We start from the raw sequence: 18,386 nt of genomic DNA, 5'->3' as shown, positions 1-18,386 counted from the left end.
CTTTTGGAAATCTTTCTGTGGAGGTTAACATGTTTAGACTCAAGCAAGGATAACTAGGTTTGCCTGTAGAACGAGAAATGAAGTCCATTAAGAGTTTTGTATCTCACATTAGTGTGGCCGACGCTTTCGTCCCCACACTAGTAGATACCCCTCTTATGGAAGAAGATAAAGATCACAATTTCGACTCCTTGGATGAGATTGATGACTTTTTCAAAGATGCAGATGAATACCATAATTATGTAGATGCGACCAAGCTAGATGAGGAATACTATGAGTTTCTAAGAGCCTGTGATGATCCACCCTTTCAAAAACTACCTAGAGCACCACCTGACCACCATCCACATGAGCTAATCCCTCATATAATCCAATCATTCTTTCCACCCTTTTCTTCTAACACTTATCCACATTTCAAGTATTTTCTACAACCATTCTTTTTTTCACGATCATTCACTTGGACACCCTTTCGTTCAAAAAAGAAGATAGTACACGCTCGATTAGGTTCTAGGTCCATCAGATCTCATTCTCATTCTATTAAGTTGTGTCGTAGAAAGTCTTGGTACTTGATTCTGTTTGGTGGTACATTACGTGTTAACTATTTATGGAAAGATCCACAATTATTTAGATTATTGATGTATGGTAAATTGCATGCTAATACATATATATCACATTAAGTCTAGGGAATCTGACTTAAAAATACCCATATAATTTTTTGTAACATACCACCTTTCTGGAGTATAGGCCAAACAAACATTTTCAAACCTAAAAAGAGTTTTCCAATTTTGTTTGGGGGTGGCGTATTTTGGTATTTCATTTCAAATCTTTTGCCACCCTTTTGCTGTCATGTTTACTCCATGTAGAGTTTGTGTTAGTTAGTGCGTAATGGTTTTTAATTGTGCTTCATGTTATCATATCATCTTTACAATATTTCTGTTACAGGTACTGCCAATTATTGCCACGTTTCTATGGTAAATTCTTTCCATATCTCTTTACACTTTGAGGACAAAGCGTTCGATTATTTGGGGGTGGGATAGAAACATTTGCAAATATTAGGCACTTTTAGGATGTAAATTCCGCACTTTTCTTTATAAAAAATTAAAAATCATAATAGTGATAATAGTATTGTTCTCTTCTCCATGATGATATTAGTCTAGAAATCTCACATAGTACTTGAATTAGGATTTAATTTTTGAAACATAGATTAATACGTAGATAATAGTCATTGCATCTTTTCATGAACATCCTGCATAAGCATCTTTGATTGTACTTGGTAGTATTTTTCTGAGACCAAGGTTAGCATACTTAATACATATCTTGTGAGCATCTAGCCTAAAAGCCACATAAGAGTGAAATATCTGAGTGATGACACAAGGGAGAAGTCAAATCCGGGTAGAGAAATCATACATCCACTTGTTTAATCACCACACCATATCCTAAGCGAGAATTTAGGCCCTCTTTGGATCGATATAGCCAGAAATTATCACCTATATAAAATTTATTATACGATAGTCGCCCCACTGAGCCTTTCATTAGCCTTTTCACAAACCACAAATCCTTTGCCTAATAAAACAAAATAAAAAAATAAAATCAGCCTACCTATCTGGATAAGTATGAAAAATAGGATGAGTGAAGAAAAGAGAAGAGAAAAACCTGTGTAAACAAAAATTAGTTAGTTGTTCTAGAAAAGAAAAAGAAAAGAAGTTTCCATCTAAAGAAAAGAAAACAAAATAAAAATAAAAACTCCAAAATAGAATAAAATGAGTCAAAAAGCTAAAATAAAAAGGCTAAGGATGGAAACAAAGTGTAGAAGCAAAAGAACAAGGTTTTCTCTAGTTACATAAAATGAAGACCCTATTTTCTTAGACTTGTCTTTTTGAATATCCATTTCCTTCCTTCTTTAACTAATACCTACTCCCCGTATCACTTAATAAAGACCTCTAGCTCAATTAGGAATAAGTTAGTGTGATAGTAAGTGGTAGATGTCTTTGATCGACCTTGGCTTTCTTAGATTGTCATTGAGATTGTGAGGAAACGTGTGCCCACTGCATATTGGAGTTAGCAAACTTGAGTGGAAAAATCAGAGTGTTATGTGTTTTGACACATTCCTTGTGAGAACCTACTTAGGTACGCTACCCAAAAGTTTCAGAAACGGACCTGCCATTACATTTCATATCATAGTTCATTGTATAGTTGTTTATCTTAAGATGATTTGATTATTATTCATATATTAGCTTAGGTTTCGACTTGATTATTCTGTATTCATTACTAGTGAGATGTATAGATATTTGAGAATAAATAAGGAAACAACAATTTTATTTCTTAGTCGTTATAGTATAGATGAAGTTTGTGAGTACCTTCACTGGAAAACACTCACGAGGCTATAACTCGTTCACTAGGGAATTCTTAGTGGTTTAAAGCCTTGTTGCATATGGTCAATGCAATCGCACTCGGCGAAACGAGATTAGTTAGAACTCCATTTTTGGTCCCTTATTCTAATTTCTCATATTTGCTTGAGGACAAGCAAAATGCTGTTTGGGGGTGGTTTGATAAGAGCCCAAAACTATAGTATTAACCCCTTAACAATATTACTTTTAGACAAATTATGTGATTAATAAGTAAGAGTTAGTATTGTTATCGTATTCTTATGTATTTCAGGCATTGGAGTCGAATACGTGCAGAAATGCGTCCCTTTTGTGAGATAAAGAAGCAAATGTTGGTTGCTAAGAAGTTCTATGATTAAAGACCAAGATTCAAGGAGAAAAAACTTTTTTAAAGCCCGGTTAAAGCTGAAAAGTCAAAGCCATCGCGGGCAAAAATAGCGCACAAAAGTTAGCTGAACTTCCAAAGGCCGTATTTTTGAACTCAGACCTCGGAATTGGGCCTACCTTACGTCAAAACAACTGGCTCAGAAGCAGGTTTCTAATGGTCCAAGCCTTGACTAAATCAGAGGAGCAAAAAAGGATGAAAAGGCTGTTGAAGTCATTTCCAACTGAAAACCCCTTTGTGGACTGAAGTAATGAGGTTTTGGACTCGATTTTCCGGCCCGAAAGATGGCTCCTCAGCCCATGCACGAATTTGTGGATCTTGTCTCCTCTATTTGAAGAGAGAAAGACTTAGCTCTTAAGATACTGAGTTTTTAGTTAGTGAGAACCTAATAGTTAGTTTTTACTTAGCTTTACTTAGGCTAGATCTAAATAGTTAGTTTTATCTAGTTATTTTTCATAGATTCAGTTTGTAGAACTAATAATTTATTGTTTATCTAGTGAATTATCAATAAATTAGTTAGAACAGTAGTTTTAGTTTTTGGAATCCATTACTTAGTTCATTTCATTTAGTTTGTCTTAAATTGATAATTAGTTATTCATAATCTTAGTTTTAAATATTGTTCATTTAATTCATTTTGAATATTAAACTATTGTTAAATTAGATCAATAAAGTTAATTACTTATTTAATAATGACTTGTTTTGATTGTTCTTGTGTTGGAAATGATAGTCCAATGAATCAAAGTTAAACTCCCATTAGAGGGAGGTTAATGAAGCTTTGAGAAGACTTGATTTGTTTAGCATAGATTTGTTGATTAAGGTTTAAAGTTTGGATTTTTCTTGACTTAGAGATAAGAAGAGAAAAATCTAAACTAGAGAATTATGAGTTTTGCCATGAGAATGGAAAACAAACCTTCCTCTCATGCTAATTTGATTATGACTAGAGATGGTATAATTGAATAGGGATCATAAAAGTCTAAGATTTATATTTAACATTTTAGTGATAATATAAAGATTAGGGTTTCTTCACAATCTATTATAACACTTCTAGGAATTGAAAAGTAGATTTAATTCTCTCTCTAACATTCTCTATCTTTGATTCACATCATTATATTGTTAGTTAAATTAGTATAAATTCGTAGTATCATCATAATAGTTAATTTCTTATTCAAATCATTACTCTCATCATTTTTCATTTTGTTTATTTAGTTGAATTCTATTTATGTCTTGATAGTTTATGAGTGGAACGAATCTGTACTCTTTATATATTGCATAATGAATTGAGAGTAGGAATATTGATTAAGCATTTGTTTATGTAATTGATTATTTGTGTTTACTCATAGATAGTTAGTTAACGTAAAATTTGATATTATCACTTCCCCCAATTTAAACTTTTTGAGTGAACAATGTTGTCTTTCGATTGAAAACAACTACTCTGGTATTAAATTAAGGAAGTAAAAGTCTGTAGTGAACTAGATTTTGCTTGTACACCAATCATCTTAGATGCTCGATTTATCAATTCATTCTTGTTCTTTTAGTTTTGTTTACCGACATCACAAAATTCTGCGTAGAAGCTATTTTCCGTTATGAAACAAGGATGTCTCAATTGATGATGATGAACTTGTTGGCTTCAGTCTCTTCAGCTTCATCCTCTTTTTTAGCTTCAAACACCATCTTGACCACCAATGGGTATCCACTCATAACTCAACATGCAGTACAAAATCCTTGCTAATTTTATCTCTTATCTGTTTGTTGTTTAATCATTTTTTTATTCCATCGATGGCTAGCAGCACCTGCTAGTGCCATACTAGCTACCATCTAATTTTGATATATCCATCTGTGTATGGGATGATAAGAAAGGTGAATTTTTGAGTTTCAATGAAGATTATCAGCCTTGGGTATATATTTCAACTTTTGCAATTCATGTTGCTTGGGGTTCTTTGATCTTTTAAGATATGCATGTTGTAGCTATAACGAACAACATGCTAAGGAATAGTTAGTTTGTCTACATTAATGGTTTACCTTATTATGGTGATCCTGTTGGTTTGCTTTGCTTGGAGTTTCCAGGTATAAGTTTGCTTTAATGATTTAACTTTGGAAAAAAAAAATGAATTGACTTAGGAATTTAAGGTGTCATTAAGGGTTTTAATTAACAAGAAAGCATGCACGTGGTGGTTTGGTACTGCCTTTTGGTTTTTGGGTATGGACTAAGGAGTATGGACCTCACCACTCTCTTTTATTGGTTTAATATGTTAAATTTTTGCCAATTTTGAGCTTATTGCAATGGAAATTAAGTTGTGATGGGCACACGATTTTAAGAGCTTGTCTTACGATGTTTTAACACACTTCCTAAACTGTTAAAGTTGTGTTAGTTTTTGTTTGGGATGGTATATTTAGTTGGAATTGGACTCAATGAATGGTGAATGCTTTAAATTCAACTACTTGGTGTTATATCTATGTTATTGAATATATTGTTAGCTTTGTTATTGATATGTTTACAGGTTCTAGAACTGATCATTATTCGTATATCCATACTGATTGTTCTTGATTGTTTCTTGCAGGCCAAAACTTTTTAACTCTGCCTTTGTAAAGTTGTCGCTAGCTTTATGTCGGTCCCAAGCCCGGATAAAGGAGGGGAAAAGGAAAGAGTCTTAGACTCTTCATATATGTAAATCAATCTAGTACATGCGCACTTATACTTTTTTTTTTTTTTTTATGTCAAATGGCTGATTATAAACTTGGCTTGTGTTTCCTTACTTGTTCTTTCATTACATACAAAACAATAGCTTACATGAAGCGTGCCTAAGAGAATACACCATAGACGGGCATGCAGTGAGTTTCATACTTATTCCTTTGTTCCCCTTGCTCCTGAAATTGATTTTTTTTCCATAAGACGTGCTACAAAATTGTGCTTTTTACCTTCTATGCAGATACCTAATGGACAATCAGAATCAAGGTCAGGAAGTTCATGGTATCTGGTCGTCTCAAAACCAAGTTATTGTGCTCCATCTTTTCCATTATATGCTCTTTCTTGGGTTGTTGTTGGGAATCTGCAATAAGTACATTCAGTTGGGCTACTATTACAGGCACTTCTTGTCTTTGTACATGATTTATGCCAAATTGGGAGCTCGTACATGACTTGGGTCCAATTGCTTATAGTGTGCATGTTCTCGTGTTCTTGCATATATTATTACCTTTTCTCTTTGTTTGTTTATTTTTGCATACTTTGGAGGGTGGTTGTCATGATATAATACATAGGAGCTCTATTAGATGGATTGACGAGTTTTCTTCTGTAAATGAATTCTGATAGATTACCTCTCTTTCTCATAGCCAAAGGTCTGACCAAATAAAAATATGACTTGTTAATATCAAGTGAGGAACTGTGCTGCCCTATCTATATCCTTGTGTGGATCTGTTCCAGGCATCCATTAGTAATAGTTGAACCGACTTTTTCTTTCTCTAGTTGTCTCAACTTTCTCAATAATCTAGTTTTTGTCATTGTTGTAGCTGAATGGTCTAAGGATGAGATTGTTGCTTGATCAATTAGATTTTGTAGTAATGTAGGTTGACTAGTCATTAATGATTCTTGATTTTGTAATATCTGATTAGTGTGTTTGGTGAGGCTTGTATATATAAGATTCCACCATCATGTACGTACGCTTACACAAAATTTTTGTCTTGTTGTTGGCATGCGTGCAGATATACAGGTGTTAGTATTTATGTCTTAGAGACTTCTGAAGGAGTTTGGGATGTGCCTAATTAGCTTATATTGAACAAGCAAGGATATCAGTAAAAGGCATAGCTACGAGACTAGCATGCAGCCTGATGATTGCACATATTGCGTCGTGATTAGTTAAGCTCTAGTTTTATTATACCCTATCGTTGTACGTCTTCAAAGCTAGTTAGCTTGTATTTTGACAATGTGTATGGATTAAATATCAACATTGTCCATGTACCATTCTAAATAAATGAGTATTTTGGTGTTTCAAGCGTACTAGTTAGTACTAATGACAATATAATGGTATATTTCTTCTATATTTGATGACCAATGGTTTTATTAGGGTTTCTATTGGCAAACGTAAAAATTCTTTGGTTATTATGACATCACTTTTATAGTGACTTAAAATATATGTGAGATCATTTTTTAGGTGTTGTTTAATTGGTTTTTAACATCACTTCTTGAGTGATGTCTATGTTCTATTCTCACGTCACTTCCAAAAGTGATGTCAAACTAACAACTATTATATCACCTAAAAAGTTATCTATATTTGAATAACGTCACTTTGGGTCATCACTTCTTAAAGTGATGCATCTTTACCAGATCACCAAAAAAATGATGTAAAAGACCTATCAAATCACTTGCTGTCATCATCGAAAAAGTGACTTTAAAAACCCTTACTTTTCACGTCACCACCATTTACATCACTTTCAAAAGTGATGTGGTATATTTTTTACATCACTTATAGAGTAATTTTAAATGTCATTTTTGTTGTAGTACAAGCTTATAATGGTGATAATTCATTTCAGGTGAAGAGGTGTCCCCCCTTTTATCACTTTTAGCTAACTCTTGTGCCTTCCCGAAGGAGGTGTCCCCCAAACTAAGACAGTAATAAAGTGGTGAACCACATCACCTCTTAATTAAACTCAAGTAGGAGCTAAGGTGTTTACATGATGTACTCAGCAACCATGCAATGCAGACTAATGACCAACTCTTGGTATTCTTTGTCATGGTCAACCACTCAACCCTTCGCTACAACTAATAATACTCTAAATACATATGCATACGATTTAACTAATTATATTGGTATATAGTGCTCCCAAGTTCATATATAGTAAATTACACCCATGAAATTAACTAACATTGTTAAATTAAATCCTATTAATTGTTATAAAACTAGATGAATTGGTACTTGGTAGTACTACCCTAGTATATATATGTGCTTAATGAAACAATTGACTTGCTCTCAATCCTTAAAATTTTCGGCATGGGCAACAAAACTCGGGAACACAATCTAACTAGAAAGCACGTAAAAAGTATTTCGGCTAAGTAAATAATATCAATGACACAAATTCACTAACCAATAATCAAAATTAAATCATTTTAATGACCAAGCTCACAATAACACTGACTCCACTGGCATCACTTAAAATGGTACGTTAAATTTACCGAAATACCATTGTGTAAAAATTCAAGGTATTGCATATTCATTCTAAAACCATCACCTAAGGTCACTGCAACACTTGTTATAAAACAAGAAAAGACAGGACTTCAGACGTACTCATGATCAAATCGGGCAAACAGTACATAAGACATGATAAAACAAAGGACAACATGGATTATTCAATGCAAGAACTCGGCAATATGTATATGGTCATCTAGAAACATATAGAATTATCCATCCCTGCATTCATATATCAACCTGAAAGCATTTGCACCCTTCCCAGCGTTGAAAACAGTTGCGCCTATTTCTAGAACATGGAATATGTGAGCAATATAAAGCTATCAGATTACTGGTTCCTGGTTCTATCACGCACATTTCTTGCAACATAGTTTATAAAAGCTTCAACCAAAGCATACAACAAAGAATACACCGATACAACACTAATAGTAACCACAAAGCAATACAAAAAATAGTATTGACATACATGAAAGCAAAGTATGGCAACATAAAGAGAAAACGTACACTACTTTGCAGCTCCAAATCACAAAAGACCAACATTCACCTGATTCTCCACGTCTCAAAAGAAAATTAAAGTTCTTTTCATTTGAAATTACTGTCTAAAATCCTAAAACAATCATGTCTATCAATTAGAAAACTCGGTTGGATATTTCATAATACAAATTTAACCTAAACGGATCAATTTTGCAAAAAGTTTTCAATTTTATGAAATTTTTGGACATCATCTACCTCGTGCTTTCAAACCCATCACCAACAACAACAAAAAACAAACCTTGTCGGTAAAATTAACCAGTTTGTTCTTCCCCAATGTTTTCCTCGAGATGGTTGAGTTGGAACAGAACCCAATACGAATCCAAGAGGACTGGTTAGGTCTTAGAAGTGCAAGACAAACTGGATTCAAAAGAAGACTACTTTAGACCAAACACTCTGTAATCAGAAAAGTCTAACACGAACAACAATAATAAATGAAATTATTTCCATAACCCAAGCCAAACGAGAGATGGGGAAAAAACACACATATGAGGAAGAGAGATGAGCTAAAGAAGTGAGGGAGTGAGTTGAGATAGCCGCTCTTCTCTTTGAGTTTGTGTGGTGGTGTTCAGAGAGAGAGGGGGGAAGAAAACCGGGAGAGAGAGAAAGAGAAAGTTGGTTATTGTTTTTTTTTTTTTTTTTTTTCGATAAAAAAAGGATTTTGTATTAACAAGAAAGATGGTTACCATAATTCTAGGTAGAATATTTCATTGTCTAACTTTTCATTTCGCGCTCCTTTACTTTTCAATAGATGTAACGGATATAAAAACACGGGTCAATATCTACGGTCCATAGAGAAAGAAACATGACCGCGGCCAAAAACCAAAAACCTAAATTGAAAACACACCGATATTGCCCATAGCAGCATAGCTCCCAAAGTTTGTAGCCAGGATATACCATGATCTGACCCACCCGAACCTGACCCATTTCCATCCCTAGTAATGCCCATCTCAGAGTTTAATTAGTACAACCTCGGCGTCGACTTTTGCATAGATGCCTTCTTTGAATTCTAAATCTCCTAGTATAAAATATGTAAAATGTGGAGATTAGCTAAGCAGTATTTTTTTGGAGATGCTCAAACGTCAAGTCAAATACAACAACTCACATTACATACACAAAACTGGTGTTGCTGTCAACAATCAATAGTCACGCCTCAACAATCACCTGTATATAGGACAACCATACTACTTGGCTTAATTTTGATCCCTACCTATTAGGTGAGTAGGCAACTTTTACCACTTTTGAAGACATGACTATATATGTTTTATCCAAATTAAACACTCGATTGAATTCAACATTATACTCATTCAAATAAATTGGTCAATTGTTGTAATCTTAATTTCATCCTACTTTACTAAGCTTACTAGCTTAACAATTACAATACTTGAAACTCTTGATAAGCACACTATCTCCTATTAGTTGTATTTGTTATAAGGAGTGACTCTTAGGACAGATCGGGGGAAAAAATAACTTTAGAGGACACATTTATTTTTTAATCACTCACAAAGGCTATGTAGATGAAAGGTCAAGTATACCCTTAACGCGAAATTAAAAACAGCTCTGGTAGATGAAAGGTCAAGTATACCCCTGGTACAAAATAATAAACGGACTGTCCCAACCAAAATGACCCAGTTTATGGGTATAAACAATCACTATTCATACATTAACATGAGCTATGAACACTAATTGTTCATATGAATAATCATTGTTGATTGTTCATATCTATTTTGAGTATAAACATTCATTGTTCATACCTCAACATAATGTATGATTAGTAAAAAGGCCTATTGGAGTATGAACAATATATCACTGTTTGTACCTCAACATGAGCTATGAACAATCATTGTTCATACATAGGGTACGTTGTTGTATGAGCTATTTGGGGTATGAATAATCATTGTTCATACATCTACATGAGCTATGAACAATCATTATACATACCTATTTGGGGTATGAACAATGCAATGTTCATATCTCAACATAATGTATGATCAATAAGAACACCTATTAGAGTATGAACAATCATTGTTTATACATCAATATATTGTATGAGGTACGTTCACTTATTTGGGTATGAACAATCATTGCTTATACATCACCATAAGGTATGAACACTCATTGTTCATAGCAAAACGACATAACGGGTAAAATTGGAAAATATGTATTTCAAATTCGGGCCATTTGTCCTTAAGGGTTATTTTCACTCGAAAATTAGTTTTCCGGGTTATTTTCACCTGAAATTTGTCCTTGAGAGTGATTAAAAAAAATCGCTGCTTTTGAAAGTGATTTTCACTCGAAAATGGGCCTTGGGACCAATTTATTGTATTTATTAATACTTACAAATAAACAATGGTAACGCATGTTCCACATATGGAAAGTGTCCAAGCCTATTGATGGGTGGTTATGTAACCTGAGTTGACCGTTGGAAGAAAAAAAAATGTATAGATGGGTAACGAACTATACACGAAATCAAACATTGGTGTAAGTATAAACTTTTTTTTAGCAAATTTGGGTAATGAAGTGTACCACATTTTGCAACGTTGGGTTCTGTTTCACTTCCGTCCATTTTTTTTACACGTGTTAAGTTTTTTTTCTTTTTCTCTAATTATGTGTCACTTATTTTCCTATGTGGCGATCTAGTGGAAATCTTACACATATGAAAAAACTTGACACGTATGAAAAAATTGGATGGAAGTGAAACAAAACCCAACGTTGCAAAACGTGGTACACTTCATTACCCAAAATTGCTCCAAAAAAAGTTTATACACCAATGTTTGATTTCATGTATAGTTTGCTACCCATCTATGCATTTAACCCAATTTGGAAATATATGTACTCATGTTTTTCATACCTACGTATTTTCTTTTGAACCAAATCAAACATTTGATTTGCATATAAAAAATTGTTTGCTCGTTGCAATGACAACTCCATTCCCACTATTTAGTTACATCACCATGTTGAGATTCTTCATCTCTACAATCTATATAATCACCAACAAAACCTTGAGTGCAAAGACAATCCATCATTTTTATTCTCCCTCTACAATTCTACATACACATACATGACAATACACTGACAATCCATCGCTCTCTTTCCTTAGATCGTATGACAATTTCCCATGTGATGAAATTTTACCAAATTATATTGCTAATATGATGCAATTGATATGTTAAAATATATGTAATAATAAAATCAATTAGTTTATAAATACTATTATAATCACATATTTGAAAGAAAAACCATTGGTTGTAATGATAAACCTATATACCACACACCACCACAAAATAATTATTAGGGTGAAGAGATCCTCAATCATCTTTGGTTCAGATGCAATGAGAAGGCAAGATCCACCTTCATGAGCCTCCAAACTTCTATTGGTAAGGGATTACTCAGTGAATCTTTCTATTAGACACCTTATAAGAACATAACATAATGCTAATTCATTGATGATGACTCGGCCCATTCACTTGTTAACTCAGTTTCATTCTAGGTTATAATTGGACGAGAATTTTATGAGGAAGGAATAATCAATGGAAAGTAAAGACGTCTCACTGAACGGGATACCCAAATTGGAAAGTATCTCGATACAAATCATATTAAAATGAATACTACATCTCAACACAAATCATTCCATTCAAAATTTAATTTCGACATAGCCTCCTTTGTATTTTTAACGTTTTTACGTGTGAAACCTGTCATAATGCATTCTCAGTCAAATCCAATCATTTTCCAATGAATCCAACAAAAATAAAGAAACCATAAGAGCTTGCCATACAATCTATCGAGTGTGGTACCTTCATGTACTCAAATAAGTCAACCTTCATAGATTACATAAAAGAATATAACATTGTTCTATTACATATAGAAACTACACGAAAGGTTGTAGTGTTACACGCAGCTGCAATCTATTCCACTATTAGATGTACACAATATAAAGAATATAATTAAAGAACATAATATACCAAAATCCATTCATAAAACATGATTCAAATGGATAAATTTTATTTCTTATTAAATTAAATCATATACAAACGCATTCCCCATACATTTAACTAATTAACATGTGAAGGTAAAAGATCTGCACTAAGCGAGTTCAACTTCTGTATCATCTTACTCAAGGTAGTCCTGGAATTCACAAATTAATAAAGAAAGATTAGTGCAGTACAAAAATGTGGAAAAGCACGAATATATGCAAATGCCAACTTTAAAGTTATTCCACTTAATTACTCTTATCCTTTATCTGTTAAGCTAAAAGTAGGGGAAAGAGAAGTTGAAGTCCAAGCAGAATACCCTTGGAAGGCAGTAGCATGTTCCAAATGCTCAAAGTTTGGTCACTTACCATCTAAGTGCCATATGGGTACAACGACTGGGTGGAGAGTAAGAAATGTTAGTAGACCAGCTAACATTGTAGCTACAACAAGTAATGGAAATGGTGCAGCTACGTCAGGGTTACATGCATCTCAAGGACCAACAAAGCTGATAATCCTACAACCAATGCTTGGGTCTAATGGAACTGTCGTTAGACAGAATGAAGTCATTCCAGTTATTGTGAGACCAACTCAAGTGGTACCAGCAACAACCACAGCTAGGCCACTAGATGCACAGAATGAAGATGAGCATACTTCAGCATCTGTTCATGGAACAAATGAGGAGCCTCCAGTGCAAGTAACCTCCTCTAGTAGCCTTCAAAACAATCTGATGGAAGGAAATTCGAACTCTCAGTGGTTCCTGTGGTGAGCCCTTATGTTGTAAATGTTATTACAGATGTTAATCCGCAAGAGATGGGGTTCGTAACTCCAAGACAGGTGGCTCCAGGACAACTTGCTTTGCCAGCTGCTGACAAATCGGAAATTTATACTAATGAGAGGAACTCTTTTGATGTCCTAGCAGATAGTGAAGATGAGATTGTCTCTGATATGGTGGGAGAAGCAAGAGATATGTTTGTTGAGCACACACAAGCAGCAGAAGTCATTGCCAAACAAACAACTCCGGTGGTTGTACCTGATGGGAATGGAGCAAGCCCATAGAGCAATAATAGAGGTGCAACTAATAGCCAAGCTAAAAGGGGAAGAGGTCGACCAAAAGGGTCTGGGAACAAAAGAGTTCGAGGTCGTTAGATAGTTATTATATGGCTATGTGTGTTTGGAACATAAGAGGTCTCAATGACCCAAATAAAACAAAGTAGATTAGTAAGTTTATAAGGGCTAAACAGCTACTTTTGTTAGGTCTATTAGAATTGAAGGTTAAAGTTGTGAATTTTGATTACATTAGCTCGTTGTGTGCACCATCTTGGAAATGTGAACATAACTACAACAGTGATGATGCGAGAAGGATTTTGTTATTTTGGAATGTTGGTAGAGTTTCAGTTGACAAGGTGAGGGAAACTTTGCAGCTTATCCACTGTAAGGTGACTCTACAACATAACTCAGCTGAGTTTTTCTTTACTGCAATTTATGCTACTAATAATAAGAATACTAGAGTGAGATTATGGCAAGACATGGTTTCTATAAGCTCAAACATCACTGGCCCTTGGTGTTCCGTGGGTGACTATAATAATGTGTTATTCACACATGAGTGAGTTGGAAACCTTCCAGTCCATCCAAGAGAAATAGTTCCTTTCTCAAATTGTCTAGCTGTAGCTGGACTCTACGACATCAAATCAGTGGGGTGTGCTCTCACATGGACCAACTATGGCTCAGGCTTAAATAGGAAATGGGCAAAATTGGATAGGTGTTTGGTGAATTAATGCTGGAATGCAACTTTCCCAAGTTCTGTGGCAGATTTCCTGACTCAAGGAATATCAGACAACTCACCTATTATGGTTTCTTGGATAGATGCATACAGGTGTAGTCCACCATTCAGATTTAGTAATTTTTGGATTCATACCCCAGAATTCAGGGATACTTTGCAATCTTGCTGGTCAATTCAGTTGTATAGTAGTGAGATGTATGTCTTAACTCAGAAGCTGAAGATGCTAAAATCAAAGTTGAAAAGGTGGTCAAAGCAATCTTTTTCCAATCTTCACCAGAAAACTGAAATCTCCAGGAAGGAATTAGAAGAGATTCAAAAAAGACTACAAGTACTACCACTTGATCATAACCTGGGTTTGGAGGAAAATGAGCTTAGAATCAGACTCTGTGAGAACATAAGATTGGAAGAAGCAGATCTACAGCAGAGAGCCTATACTGAATGGACAGTGCACGGAGATAGAGGTACTAAATTCTTCTACAATACCATCAAGGAGAGGAAGGCTAAAAATTATGTTTGGGTGGTAACAAATATGCATCAACAAAGATGTGAGGGACAAGAAAAGGTGGCAGATGCCTTTATTGAATATTACAAATCTATTCTAAGACAAGATTCTCAAGCAAACTGCTCTGTGTCTCAGCTGGAAATCATTCATGTCAGGAGTACTGTGTCCGTTGAACAATCTACAATTATATGTACTGACATCACTGTAGATGAGATCAAGGAGGCTGTTTTTAGTATGGATGACAACAAAAGCCCGGGGCCTGATGGATATAATGCTTGCTTGTACAAGAGAAATTGGGACTGCCTTGGACAGGATTTCTCTGCAACTGTTCTTTCTTGTTTTTCAAGAAACAATATTCCAAGAGGTGTTAACTCTACATTCATATGCCTTATCCCCAAAGGTTTAAGCCTTACAAAAGTTGAAGAGTTTAGGCCCATTTCTTGATGTAATATTGTTTATAAATGCATTTCAAAGATTCTCACTAATAGACTAATGCCTTTCATCTCATCTTTGATATCTATTAGCCAAGCAGCGTTTCTTCCTGGCAGATAATTCAAGACAATCTGTTGTTGGCACATGAATTGATTAGGCAGTACACAAGGAAGTATGGTACGACCAGATGCTCTATCAAGGTGGATTTAAAGAAAGCTTATGATACTATCTCATGGGAAGCTTTAGAACTTATTCTCCACAGATTCAACTTCCCCAGCAAGTTTGTCAATTGGGTGAAAATGTGTTATACTGCACCCCATTTCTCCATCTTGATCAATGGTACGCCTCATGGGTACTTTGAAGGTAAAAGGGGACTCAAACAGGGTGATCCCATATCACCCTACCTCTTTGTACTTGTCATGGAATTGTTGAGTGGCCTTCTTTCTCATAGCCTACAGGAATGCAGGATCAACCCTCATTCGAAATGCAAGAAGCTGAATGTAACTCATCTTTGTTTTGCGGATGACATTTTGATCTTTTGTAAAGGGGATGAAAAGTCTATCATGGCCATCAAGCAATACTTGGAAACTTTTGCTACATTAACTGGGCTTAACCTCAACCCGTCCAAAACTTCTTTGCTTGCGGGAGGTCTAACTGATGATGAAACTAAAACTCTAGCTGACTATATGGGAGTTACTACTGCTTCTCCACCCATATCATTCTTAGGCCTTCCTCTATTTTTAGCAAGACTTGGCATCAAGGGTTGTTTTCCTCTTATACAGAAAATCACTTGCAGAATATCTAATTGGAAGAATATATGTTTATCTTATGCAGGTAGGCTCTAACTTGTTCAAAATGTGTTATCCTCTTTCCACACATATTGGGCTAGAGTCTTTATTCTACCTATCACCGTCTTGGATTGTGTTACAAAGATGTGTAATAGATATCTGTGGTGTGAAGCTGACATGAAGTTGAAAGTATATCCTGCAAACTCAGCCACTATCAGATTGAGAAAGGTGGAAGGTAGTCTTGGTATAATTGACCCAAAAATTTGGAACAAAGCTGCTTATTGTGGACTTATTTTCAAAATTGCTAGTAAGGAGGAATCTTTGTGGGCACAGTGGGTGTGGACATATCAGATTACAAGCAAGCATTTCTGGACTATGGATGTTCCCAAAGACTGCTCTTGGGTATGGAGAAATGTTTTAGACCATAGGGAGACAACAAGCCAATTTACTCGACACATGATTGTTAATGGCAGAAACACTTCTCTTTGGCATGATCCTTGGTGTTCAAGCAGACCTTTGTGGTTGAATATAGAAGCAAGATTAATTCTAAATTTCCCCGAGGATGCCACAGTTGAGTCACTTATTTCATCCGGTGACTGGTGTGTTGCTGTGTACAATCTCCCCCCTTGTGAAGTCAAGCTATGGATCCTTAGTATGAGCATACATCTAAATCTAGAAAAGGACAAGGTGGTGTGGACAGAGACTAGTTCAGGTATGTTCACAACAAAGTCTGCGTATCAATCTTTGAAATCATTTAGAGCTAAAGTCCTATGGTATAGACTGGTGTGGGGAAAACTGGTTACGCCCAAGCATTCTTTCACAAGTTGGCAATTGTTTTCGGGCTCACTTCTGACCCAAGACAGGTTAATAGTCAGGAAAATTCTATCCAGTTCATCGTGTTGCTTATGTAATGGTGCAAGGGAAAACTCCAAACATCTCTACTTCGATTGCATTTTCTCTAAAACACTGTGGGCTAGAATTAAGAGAGAGTTGGGATTAAGTGGAACTTTTAAGGGCTCAAATGCTGAGTGGTTTGACACCCTTCAAACTACTAATCGCAAATCTATTCAAGCTGATATCTTAAAAGCTTTTGTATGTGCTACAATCAATGTTATATGGGTGGAACGAAACAGTAGAAGATTTCAAGGTAAGCAGCATTCAATTGTTGAAGTTGGCAATGCTATTTTAAACCAGTAGAAAATTTCGTTGCAAGGGCAACTGAAGGAGATTAAAGATTCAACAAGCGCGAGAGTTCTAATGCAGAGATTAAGTATACAAACTCAGTTTGTGTCAAAGGTCCCTATCACTTGTACATGGGCTACACCTGAGGCCGATGAAGTCACGTTGAATCATGATGGCTCAGTAAGTAATAATGGCTCGAGTTATGGAGGTTTGGTTAGAAATTCAAAAGGAGGAGTGCACTTCATGTACAAGGGATGTAACCCTTCTAGTTCAGTTCTTGTCCAGGAGCTTAGAGCAATTCTTCAAGGATTGAAAGGATGCAAGATAATGGATTTTAGGAAGGTGAAGGTTGCATCTGACTCACTAAGAGCAGTATGCATACTTTTAGGTTCGGAGAGTGCTCCTTGGTACTGTCAGAGCTTAGTAGCCACCATCAAGCTGCTAAACCCGTGGTTTGATAAGATTATATACATCCACTCTTTTCGTGAAAGTAATAGGGCAGCAGACTTTATTGCTAAGACTGCTAATTGTAATGTACCCTTTGATATGATATACCTGGCACTTCTAGAGGAAAGTCTAGATCAAATTGTAAGACAGGATGTCGCAGGTCATGTGTACTTGAGAGTTTCTTAATACAGGTCAGGGTCTGCCTAACCCCTAAATGCTTCAAAATATATATATACATATATGAAAATGAGCCTAGCACATTTTTAAAACACAAGTAAAATTCAAGTTCATGCAAACACCAAAAGAGAAGTAAAAGACCAAACCAGTTATTCCACTAGCAACAAACTCAACCATACTAACATGCAGTTTTGATTTCATCAGACATGTGTGATCTTATCGCGGCTTAAATAATGAAGAACTACAAATAATTGAAGATGGTAACAAAGAAATACTTAGGAACTAAAATTTAAAACCTATGGCCAGTATGCATTTTAAGTTGTATGTACATCTATAAAAAATGCGTCACTGATTAGCAGCAGTCTTAATAGCTAATACAAATTGTCCACCCCCAAACTTATCCACAAATAGTTTCAAACCTCCCATTAGTTAGTTTCAAACTTATCCACAAAGATTCTTTCATAATAACATGTACAACGTAACAAAATAAACTCTTCAAAGTGCCCCAAAGATTGTAGTGTGAAGCACCATTGACTAGATAAACAGGTAGAAATGAACAAGCATATAAACAACATTGAGTAAATAAATGGATAACAAAGAGGAGCAAACAAAAATTTGAAGCTTACCTATACTAAC

General features: G+C 35.2%; 2 protein-coding genes across 2 annotated transcripts; both read left to right on the top strand.

Moving 5' to 3' along the window:
• Window positions 1-16,088: 16,088 nt before the first annotated feature.
• On the top strand, window positions 16,089-17,141 carry LOC147492992 (uncharacterized). The gene has a single exon (XM_086567716.1). It carries the CDS (start codon window positions 16,089-16,091, stop codon window positions 17,139-17,141), a length of 1,053 nt encoding a protein of 350 aa, XP_086423842.1.
• A 60-nt stretch (window positions 17,142-17,201) lies between these two features.
• Window positions 17,202-17,759, top strand: LOC147492991 (uncharacterized). Its single transcript, XM_086567715.1, has one exon. The coding sequence runs from the start codon at window positions 17,202-17,204 to the stop codon at window positions 17,757-17,759; it is 558 nt and encodes a 185-aa protein (XP_086423841.1).
• The last annotated feature ends 627 nt before the right edge of the window (window positions 17,760-18,386 follow it).

Source organism: Coptis chinensis, chromosome 6 (assembly GCF_015680905.1).
Source record: "Coptis chinensis isolate HL-2020 chromosome 6, ASM1568090v1, whole genome shotgun sequence".
Taxonomy (NCBI): Eukaryota; Viridiplantae; Streptophyta; class Magnoliopsida; order Ranunculales; family Ranunculaceae; genus Coptis; species Coptis chinensis.
Note: the sequence above shows the minus strand (reverse complement) of the source record. Positions and strands in the feature narration are given on the sequence as shown.

Coding starts and splice junctions, on each gene's coding strand:
- LOC147492991 (XM_086567715.1), top strand. CDS start 17,202: ATGCAGAGATTAAGTATACAAACTCAGTTTGTGTCAAAGGTCCCTATC.
- LOC147492992 (XM_086567716.1), top strand. CDS start 16,089: ATGTGTAATAGATATCTGTGGTGTGAAGCTGACATGAAGTTGAAAGTA.